The sequence below is a fragment of the Benincasa hispida genome, chromosome 11, assembly GCF_027475165.1.
Source record: "Benincasa hispida cultivar pf3 chromosome 11, pf3_genome.v1.1, whole genome shotgun sequence".
NCBI classification, from domain to species: Eukaryota; Viridiplantae; Streptophyta; class Magnoliopsida; order Cucurbitales; family Cucurbitaceae; genus Benincasa; species Benincasa hispida.
Window position 1 is genome coordinate 3,162,113 of NC_143488.1, and position 11,614 is coordinate 3,173,726.

The following is an 11,614-nucleotide window of genomic DNA, read 5'->3' on the forward strand; positions in this document are numbered from 1 at the left end:
GTTATGTTTAAAGAAATATATATATAAAAGAAATCACAACTGTTGGAAGATTTATCTCAAATTCAATTAAGATTCTTTCAATTATTTGGGGTAGTTAACAAAATTGGTTGAAATCCATATTTGACTAAGTTAAAGGATACAACAAACAATAATCTGAATACCTAAATTTTACTTGAAATCGTCAAGTTTTATCAAGATTCAAATTAAATCAAAATTTTAGCTCAAAATTTTAGTATATTTCAAATTTTACATTGGTGAGAGTTGGATGCGAACCAAATTATTGAATTTGAATTCAAATTATAGTCAAAATCAAATTTTCTAAAGACAAAATTTGGCATATTCCAAAGTTTATATCAAATTCAAATTGGATTGAGACAAAAATACTATTCGGGTGCTAATAAAATTTTATCCAATGTTGAAACTTTTATATAACTTAAGTGTTGCCTTAAATGAAAATATAGGCACATTCCGAGCTTTATCAAATCAAGGTTGAAGTAAAGAGAAAGACGAACTCGAAATTCTACTCCAAATCAAAATTGAAGCTAAGAGAAAGGCAGAGTCAAAATTATACTTCAAATTTGCATGAAGAATTGAGATTATTCCAAACTAAAAAAAAAAGTTGTTAAAATTTGGGATACTACTCAAAATTCAATTTGCAATTAAAGTGGAATATAAATTCTACTTTAGTTCAAATTAAAGTTTACTTGTGAGCAAGAAAGTTAAGGACTAAAATTCATCTTTTGTTTACTTGGCGAAGGTGTGTCAAGCAAACAAAATTTCAAATCAAAATTTTGAGCTAAATTCTCATATTTTGATCATGATGAGAATTAAATTAAAAGAGTCAAAATCATACTTTGATTCCAAATTATTTTTTTCGAGATTCACACACTGTATAGACATGCATAAATCTCGAAAAAGAGCATTTGTTGAAGGAGAAATTTCGGCGAATCACGAGTTGCCACATCATCAATGAAAGCCCAAGCCTATTGGAAAAATTATAAGTTGGATTAGGCCGAGTAATTAAGGTCGCTCGGGCCCAACCCAATTCAAACCCGTGGTGAAATTTTGGGCTAAATTAAAGATTAAGCTTAAGCTCAGTATTTCGACCCAACAACAAATGGGCCCAAGCCCAATTTTAGCTCAAACCCAATTTTGGCCCAGTAAAGTAATTAGGCTAAAGCTCATGTAAGGCCCCTGAGAAACCTCTATAAATAAAGACACTATCTCTTCATTTGGAAGGAGGTTGGAAGAATTGAAGGGAAAAACTCTCTGGAGATCTAAAGTCTGAAGCTCCAAGGATCTGAAGAACATAACTCCTCCAAAGCTTTGGAGATCAGAAGACACTAAAGTCTGAAGAGCTCTAAAGTCTCCACATCAAAGCTCTACAGTCTGAAGCTCCAAGGATCTGAAGAACTTTGATATGTCTTCTGATTTTCAAAACTTTGAAGATCAGAAGACACTAAAACTCTGAATATCAGAAGACATAACAAAGTTCTGAAGACCGAAGTCCTTTGAAGATGCAAGCAATCTAACCACGCTTGAAGACTGAAGTCTTTTGAAGATACAAGCATTCTTCCAAGACTTGAAGCTCAAGAACATTCACATGCCCCGCTTCTATACATCAAGCATACGCATTTAACCGAGAGAGAATCAGAGGATCAAGTACTAGATATTGAACCACATCGCATCAATCAACATCAACTTCAACACCAACTCAAGTTCAACTCCACGAAACAAGTTTCTCCAAAGCCTCGTGCGAACACTGATCATCCAAGAAGATCGACAAGCCTAAAGGTCGATTGTTCAAGAAGATCAACAAGCCCAAAGGCCGATCATCCAAAAAGATCAACAAGTCCAATGGTCGATCATTCATCAACCAGCTTAAAGACTATAGTTTATTTTAAAATCATCAAAATATTATGTATTAGAGATTGTACTTACTTTCCACAAAATTAATATAAATATAAAGTTCAAGTTCCACGAAATAAATTTCTCTTGAAATCTCGTGCGAACCGTAATTTTTACTCTATCCTGTTAATTGACTTGATACATTATGTAAGTACAATTTATGATTAAATTATAAGTTTAGTCCATAAACTTAATTTTATATTTATTTGGTCCATAAACTTTAAAAAATGTATTACAAATTCTTGAACTTTCATTTTTGTATCCAATGGAACATGAACTTTAAAAAATATCTACACGGCTTTTAAACTATTAATTTTGTGTCAAATAGGTCTCTTGAAAATTTTTAATTGTGTGTGTAGTAAATTTTTTTATCCATTCAACACTTTTTAAAATTCACAAACGTATTAACACAAAATTAAAACTTTAAAGTCTAACTAGACATAAAATTCAATTTTATATCTATTAGGTCATTTTTTTAAATACATCAGTGTTTGTGAAAGATTTAGGAAATCAGCCTATTATATAATTAACATTTCATAATGTCCTAAAATTTAGTAATATTTCATAAATAGAGTTTTAATAACATTTTGAGACATTTTTAACCTTTTGATATTATCTATTATCTTTTAATTTCGTAATATTTTAAAATAAAAAATATATATCATTTTCGAATTTACTATTAATTATATAAGAATTTTATTTTTTTAAAAATGTCATTAATCACATTATTTCTCATCAATAAATTTTTGAAATATTAAATTCTTTCCTTATTAACGTCATTTTAGATTTTGACCTTTTTTTATTTATTAATTTTAATTAATTTCCATTTAATGCATGATATTTTAAATTAATATTTCATTCATTTTAGGATATTTCGTTTATTTTCTTCTATATTCCCAACTAAAATTTTATCAACTCACCATTGAGATCTCAAACATATGTCAAATATATTGGGAATATATTGGAAAATGTAAATATATATCATTCATAACATGGTTTATTTTTTGGTGTTTTTATAAACATACAAAAAAATGTAAATATATATAGCATATATTATTTGGTATATAAGACGATATATTATACAAATTATCTTTTTCATACATTTAATCAAATATACCTTGATTTATTTATAAAAAATTCAAATAGATAATATCGTATATATCAAATATAATTAATTTTTCCCCCCAAAACTTGTCCATTCTTACTTTCATTTATAAAGGTAACAATGTTTCCCATTAAGTTTTTTTATTTTAATATATAATAATATTAATACAAAAAGGAGGATGTACATGATTTTTTTTTTTTTTTTTTTTTTTTGAAGTTATGAACTTAAAACAACCTTATTTTCAAAACATAATTAGAGCTATTTATTTAGGTAAAAAGTTTGTTTTCAATTGCTATTGTTTGATTTTAAAAAGTTGCGAGCATTGACTTTGAATTCATTAATTGCAACGGTAAAAAACAATTAAGATTATGGTTTTCAAAATCAAAACTGCGAAACAGCCCACAGTTTTTTCCTTCAACCTCCACATGCTCAAGTTTGCGAAACAGCCCAAACTTTTTATATAGTTTTTTTTTCCACTTTTAATGATACTTTATCAATATCATAACCTCATTTGCATAAAAAAAATATATAGTCAAACTCAAATACTTGATTTTCCAAAGGAGGAAAAAAAATAGTAGACAATAAATTATATGTATTATTTTATTCCTTTTAAGTTGTAAATTATTTAGAGAAAAAAATATATAAAATATATATGGTCATCCAAAACTCTCACTAGTTTTCTGACCCATTAGTGTCAACCCGGTCACTCAAAAAATAAATTATAATTTCCATAATAATTTAACCCAAATTTTTTAATTTGACAAAACACTATTCTTCCTTCTTTCTTCATTTTTTTTCCCCCTTTTTGGAGGAGATTTAACCCTCAGACCTTTAGTTTAGAAACACGAATTTTTAATTTAAGGAATAAAACATAAATTTAACTAATGGTATGATTTCATGACTTTTGAATTTATTTTGAATCCTTTAAGAGACATTTACTTGGTTATCTAAAGAGAAGATTAAAACATACAATATAATGAAAAATGTAGTTGTATGATTTCACCATTTTTAAAACCTCAACAGATTGATTAGTTTTAAGAAAATCTAAAGAAACAATAAATTGAAATTTGAATAGAATACCAAACATGTCTTTCTTTTCCACATTTTCCAAACTTAAACTGACATATATACAAATCACCTTTTAGTTCTTGAAAGACTTTGGTGGAAAATGAAACTCATAACTTCTCTCTCTTTTTCTAAATATTTTTCTAAAACTTCTTCCTTCTTTTTTTTTTTTTTTTTTTTTTTTTTTTTTTTTTTTTGATAGCCAAAAGAAAAGCCACCAAATTTTGCAATGAAGATTTACAATTCAATACTAATATTGCTCAAACTACACTTGAGACTTCTTTCTTTCTCTGTGTGGGAAAGGGAAGGAAAGGAAAGGAAAGACCATCATCAATCATAATTGCCTTGAATCAGCAAACATTAATTAGTTCCATTTTTTTTTCCTTTTCCTGTTCTTTCCTTCCATCCAAACACCCATTTTCCCAAGAAAAACAAGAATCTTGACTAATCTTAATCACAATCTTATGTGGCTATCTCATCCACCTCAGAATTAAACACAAAACTTGGGAAGGTGGTTGTTATGTCCCTGCCAGAAAAGAATACGATAATTCGAAAGGGTACTAACTATGATGCTTGAAAGCAAAGATTATTCATAAGCTTTTTCCTTACCTCAAGTATGGAAGAGTCATGACTTTCAATAATGATGGATTCTTAGAAACAAAATTTTGCCATTCAATCTTGTCTATCTTTCCATCTTGGTTCACATCAGCCTCCAAGAAAGTCTGTCCACAAATATTGAAGAAAAAAAACAAAATATTCCATGAGATATAAAGTAAAGGTGACAGTGACACGAAACTTGGTATCGAGTTCTTGAATTTCGCTCTACTGGCTGGAATATTGACACGATGTAAACTAAATTCTTTTTTAAAACGACGATTCGCATATTGCATCATTGTAGTTTGCCCATTTTGTAAATCATAACCACGTATTTCAGGAAAAAAGAAATACGAACATAGGTGGTCATGGTCTGCTGCTAACAAATTCGTTTCAACTATGTCACAAATTTGCATAGTATAGGGTGTTTCAATTCATTTCTACTAAAACATAGTGGGGGTACTATCTGCAAAATAGACGGATCTTAGGGGTGCAGTTTGCAATTATCCCTCACAAAAATAAGTTCATCACCCACTCCTAGAACCAAACAAATCTATTCCACTTAATCCTCAACTCTTTTTTATTCAATCTTATTGAAAGTCATATTATTAACTTAAGTTCGGAGATTGAATCCAAAATTGTCAGACAAAATAAGTTCAAGTCCCTGAGAACTACAGGAAAGTTATAAATAAATAAAATATTTTTTAAAAATAAATAAATAAATAGTGATCCTGAAATTTTAAGGTACCTCACCTTATCAAGTATGATCTCTATTGTCTCATCGGCCAACTTCATCTCAGATTCACAGAGAAGAGCAATTAGCATTTGCTTCACCTGCCACAGTCAATAAATCAGAAAGCTCTTATGGCTGTAACCATGAAAAATTATCCATAAAAACAAGTCATGATCCCATAACTCTCCCATCCATAACAGTCTACTATTGAACTGGAAGAAAAACTAGGATAGCATTTTACTGCCGACTCAACATGGAGTTGGGGGATCCAAATCTACGACCTCTTGGTCGAGGGTTTATGCCTTAACTGATTAGGCTAGGTTTAGATTGACAACAGTGTGCTATATCATAGCAAATAAATTTTTGGGATGGACTTTGACTTTGACATATTCAAAATAAAGAGAATGGAGACATTGGAAAATTTTTCTCATCCTTGAACCTAACCAATAATTAATGCATATAACCCATACTGGAGAAGGAAAAATTGTCAACATTTTTAATGTTACATGACAATTCTGATGTGATTCGACCAAGAGGAATAAAAAGCATACCTCTTGCCGCTCAATGAATCCGGTGTTATCCAAATCATAAAGCTTAAACGAAACTGAAAAGTAGATAAATAACCATAAAACAAGTCAAACCACCACATAGAACGGCACATGCGAGTTATATGATAGATTATGTCATATCCTGCACACTTACATTCAATCTTGACTTCCTGGGGAGCATTAGGATGAAAAACATTCAATGATCTTACAAAGTCACCAAAATCAATGAACCCTTTCTGCTGAACATCAAATAGATCAAAGAGCTGCATGCAAGAAGGATCCAACTTTAAAATATGCCAATAAGATAGGTCGATTTGAGCACATGGGAATATATACAATCAAATGGAACCATGAATCATTCAGGACACAAGAAGTTCTTTGATTAACGACCAAAATGTTACTAAAAATGAATTGCAATGTTCCAATTTAGGATTACTTTTTTTCTGGATGTAAATAGGTCAACTCCAATTGAAATGACTAGCTGACACTTTTGTTAGTATATATTTTACCCGATTTGCAAACAGATTTTCCTTCTTTCTGTTCTTGAAAATGGCCAGCTGAAATTCTTCCTGCATAACCATAACAAAGGACATCTTCAAATTACTTGTAGCAAAGAATAAACTACATTTGACTAAACCACCTAACGTAGCATAAATCAATGGCATTATCCCCAATGATATACATGTAGTTAGGACACAAAAGATTAGGCAGCGGCTATTATACTACAAGAATGAGCCACATTTTCACAAATAAACAGAACATGAATGTGGATCAATTGGTGACAGAGATGAATGTAATGAAGTCTGTAATTTGTAGTAAGAAGAAATGACGTGCTAATAATCAGGCTATTCAATTGTGCAATAAGCCACAGCCAGATTTTATAGAGGAATAGTAATTAGCAAAATGTTTGGCTGCTAAGTCCTTCTGAATTCAAATGTGAATTTATTTTCCCCAACAATATGAGCTCAAATAGCTTCTATGATCAAAATGTAAGAAAACACACACATCAAGAGATGGATAACACCAACATCGGAATGGTAAGTCGTAAAAGAAACAAACACCTTTACCTTGTTTATTAAACCATCATCTATGACAGAACTGCTGATGCTCTTGTAAAGCTCAAACAATGCTTCAACTTCACTGACACTAACTGTTGAAGCAAGTAAAAGAAACAAGAACCATTATGGATAATATATGAGAGAAATTCAGAAAAATACGATCATAGCTTGATAGCTACAAAAGGGATGGTGCGAGGGTAGATTCAAAGTAGCAACAGTAGTAATTTTGAAATACAATAACTTGGAGACAGAGAAAAATGATTCGATAGAAATGGTCCAAAAGGATGAGATCAAAACTAAATTAAGCATAGCCAGACAGAACTCAGAGATCATAAACAAAGCAACTTACACGCCGTTTGTGAAGCAAGATATATAGGATCTTCATATCCTGGATATTGTCTGCTTCCTTTAGACTGAATACAGCCCATTTACTAAAGACGAAAATCGGTGTACTACACAGCTCTGGCAGAGCAGCTCCTTGGCTTCACTACAATATTTTATCAAAACCATCTTAACCTTCACTACAAGTACAGACCCAGACACAAGCACACCACACAAATCCATGAGCAAATCAACTTTAAGAAAAGAAGTAAAAAAAAAAAAAAAAGAAAACAACAAAATGAACTAAAGGGCCTATGAACAATTCCACCAAAAGCAGAGTTGAAACTCGACTTCCTAACAAAAGCAGAATGAAAGAACCACAAAATGGTCAAATTAACTAAAGGACCAATGAACAGTTCCACCAAAGGATATGCAAATCTCAACAACCAATAGAATGTGCATGAAAAATAACAAAAAGTCTCACATTGAAAGTGAAAGATGAACATAAGACTAAGTCAGATACAAAACAATAAGAGATTCATAGTTAAACCTCCATTACTTTCCTCCCTTCAATTCTCATATCTTTTCAGCAACAAGTAAATCAGTAAATCATGTCAACCCCCATAAAGAAACCAAATCCAACCATCACAAAACAATGAATTCCATCAAATTCCATACCTCTTCACTCAAAAACACAGCGACCCACATAAAACAACAACACATTAACCAAACCCAACAAAGGAAAACCCCCCCACAAAACAAGAAAACCCCACGAGAAGAAACAACTTACCAGCAAAGTATTCAGCCCGAAACCCCTCAAAAAAAACTCAAGAAAATCAAAAGACGGGTAATGGGTAAGGAAAAGGAGAAGTAAACGAAACTGGTTGTGATCGAATCGAGGTTTAGAGATTATGAAAGGGTTTTAAGCACGGATCGAAAGTGGAAAATTGGAGTAGAAGCAGCGAGTTTGGGCTACAAATTTCTGATTAATTCTTCGAACAGAGCAAATGGGAAGAAGATGGAAGTGCCATTTGGATTAGAGTGAGTGGAGAGAAAGCGCCAAAGCAAAATCAAGATTATAAAGAGAATGGAAAGAATTGGTAGAGAGGAAGAAAGTGGAATCCATGGCCGAGTTAAAAAGGAAACTGAAAGGGACCCCATTGCCCGTGACCGTGGCCTTCGCCGAATATTCCTTTCTTTAGTCTTAATTATGTGATTAAGCTAATTATTTATTAATTAATTATCCTTCAAAATAACGTTAATAATGCTCAATTTAATACATTATACACGTACTCAAAATAATAATAATAATAATAATAATAATACATTATACATTATACACCCATCTATATATTTTGAGGATTTTTTTTCCCATATTGTCCTTTCAAAGGACAAAGTATTTTAATTATTAAGTAAGATTTTTTGTGTCTCAATTTATTTTGAAATATTTTCCAAAATAAAATTCTCTTTAAATGTTTTAATATGTTATTTTCCAAATAAAAATAATTTAGACAATGAGTTAGGCATATATCAACTTCTTTCTTAGAAGATTGGAGAATGAATAAAAGGAAAAAAAATTATATCCAAAATTATCATTCAATTTTTTCTAATGTATAAGGAAGAGATATTTCAATTTGTCTTTTAAAATTAGTCGAAAGAAAGGGTGGTTTTTTTTTTATCTTAAAACACTTTTAGTTTTTCTTATGCTAACACTTTAATCAAAATTGATCAAACTTTTTTTGAATGCGTGGATTTGACATACACATTCGAATAAAGAGAAAAATCACTTCATTTTTCTTAATTAGTTTCAAACGAGCTTGTTTTGTCCATTTTTAACTGCAATATTCCTCTATTTTTCCCTAAAAAATATGTCACTTTCTATAAACTTTCTTTTTTTTTTTTTTTTTTGCAAATCTCAAATTTATCTCCTTTCATGTTTATATATATTTTTATCACATCTATACTCCCATTAACTTTGGATTAACTCAATATTTACTACGACTGTTATCAAATAATTTAGAATAAAAAATTCGACATAATTTAAATCATATAAATTGTTAAATAATTATCTTATAATGAAGTATAAATTGAAACTTTTAAAATAATATGTCCAAAATTATATATTGAGGATAAAAAAAAATAAAAATGATTATATGAGTGGTTCTACTCTTTGTTTATTTATTTATTATCAAAGTTTAGAGACGTGCGAAGATTTGAGATCCAAACCTCTAACTTTTTATCTTAAATCCATTATCATCTTGACCATAATGACTTTATTATTAATACCAATCTAAATATAGCCTTTTAGTTAGTTTAGATATTAGTCAAAATGAGCTTAGGATAATTTTCATGAACTCCCTCTCTTGAGATCGAAGGTTTAATTCTCCAATTTATTATCATTATACTAAAAAAAGTTTTAGTTAAGATATTGTAATTTAAGTCCTATCATTACCACATGTTGTTGAACTTAAAAAATAAAATGTCAACCATGAGCATGGTTCAACAAATATGTAGCATATATCTTTCCTTTCATATACTACTGTTAAACTAAAAATAAATAAATAAACAAACAAACAAATAAAATCTTCTTTGATTTGCCTAACCTTTCATTAGCTTCTCTGAGTGGCAGTGGGTTCCAAATTAGTGTAGAGTCTACTAATGGATCAGGACCACCGCTACAACAAATATATCTTTCAAAAACCTACATTATTAAAGATATTTTATGCTACTATTTTATCTTGATTTCCATTGTCATGTGATATTTAATTTTATTGAAAAAAGCCCATTAAATTAAATAATTCATTAATTATTTTGAAACCAATCAAATACTTGTATATTATTAATCAAGGAGTTAAAGAGTAAAAGAGTCTGTGCATATTTATATTATCTTTATAGATCGTACAAATTTTATGTCAATTGAACTATATATTCGTACGGATCATATAATGAATAGTTTAAAATTTTAAAAATATATATTTTTTACCATGTATTTAATTAACTTAATTTGTTATTTAAAAAAAAAACTTTATCTGCAATTAATTGCTCAAAATACAATTTGTACATTAACTTGGGTAATTTAAATAAATTCAATGTGATCCAAAACATCATCAAAAGGAAATGACATTGGGAAAAGGAAATAATTATAATAATTAAAATGAATTTTTAATTTTGTGTCTTAAAAATTCGTAAACTTTAAATTTTTTATCCGTAACTTTCCAAGATATTGTTTTTTTAGAATAAAAGTAATTGAAAATGATCCATTCGAATTTTATGCATAATAAAATTTGAAATTTAGTACATCCGTAAATTTAAAATATGTGTTTGTTGTGATAAGTCAACAACCTATTGGATAATTAAAAATAATAATTAGGAATTTATTTGAAAGAAAATTAGAAGTTTAAATATCTGTTAGACATTTTGAATGTTTAAGCACTTAATAGACATAAAATTAAAAATTAAAGAATCTATTAGATACGTTTTAAAGATTGCTTAGAGATCTATTTGATACAAAATTGATAGTTCATGAATCTATTAAATGTTTTTAAACTTTGAACTTCTAGATTGAGAATAGATGTTTTATGTTTTATGTCGGTCAAATTAATGACGATAATATTGATATGATATTTGGATTAGGTGGGAATGTAATAGCAGCTAGTTAGATGAATTATCATTTAAGGACTAATTATTTCATTTGTAAACCAATATCACATCATATGCTAAGAAACATTAGGGCGGTCCATTGGAATTGACAAATTATGTGGTTGATATTAAGAAGATTGTAGGTTTCTTTTTTTCGATCCATTAAATTCAAATATGTGCCTCCAAGGACAAGGAATTCAGGATCGAGTGTTTTGTGGCTTGATTGTTTTCCTTCAGGGTTATATATTTGTATTCAAGAGATTTTTCCTTTCTTGTTGGTCATATTGTGTTTGATTAAAAAAATTTACACTCTATCTATGTTATACTAAAAAAACTCGTACCCATATTTATTTTCAATTTGCGAAAAGAAAAAGGCAATTGAATTAATGGTTTAAAGAATATAGTATTAGGGGTGTACATAGTCTGAGTTCGGTCGGGTTGGAAGATTTTGTGGACCAACCCAAAAATTCGAGTTGGCTAATAATAAACTCGATTAGTTCTTTTTTGGAGGGTCAATTCAACCCAACCCAATCTAAAATTTTCGGGTTGGGTTTGGTTAGGTCACCGGTTTTTTTAATTTGATTTTTTTTAGATTTTATTTATTTATATATTCGGGTCGGGTTGGATTGACCCGACTCTGAAA

The 11,614-nt window shown here is 29.6% G+C and overlaps 1 protein-coding gene across 3 annotated transcripts; it reads right to left on the reverse strand.

Annotated features, from left to right (window-relative positions):
- Positions 1–4,087: 4,087 nt before the first annotated feature.
- LOC120092007 (calcineurin B-like protein 1) lies at positions 4,088–8,507 on the reverse strand. Of its 3 annotated transcripts, none has more exons than XM_039050196.2 (9): positions 8,123–8,507; positions 7,361–7,498; positions 7,021–7,103; positions 6,463–6,522; positions 6,108–6,216; positions 5,957–6,009; positions 5,426–5,506; positions 4,688–4,800; positions 4,088–4,604 (listed from the first exon to the last, which is right to left on the reverse strand). In XM_039050196.2, the coding sequence occupies exons 2-9, from the start codon at positions 7,437–7,439 to the stop codon at positions 4,541–4,543; spliced, it is 642 nt and encodes a 213-aa protein (XP_038906124.1). In that variant the 5' UTR covers positions 7,440–7,498; positions 8,123–8,507; the 3' UTR covers positions 4,088–4,540. The 3 variants fall into 3 exon arrangements, with proteins under 3 accessions (XP_038906124.1, XP_038906126.1, XP_038906125.1); XM_039050198.2 differs by having other exon boundaries at positions 7,361–7,493; positions 8,123–8,436; XM_039050197.2 differs by having other exon boundaries at positions 7,361–7,532; positions 8,123–8,245.
- Between the last annotated feature and the right edge of the window lie 3,107 nt (positions 8,508–11,614).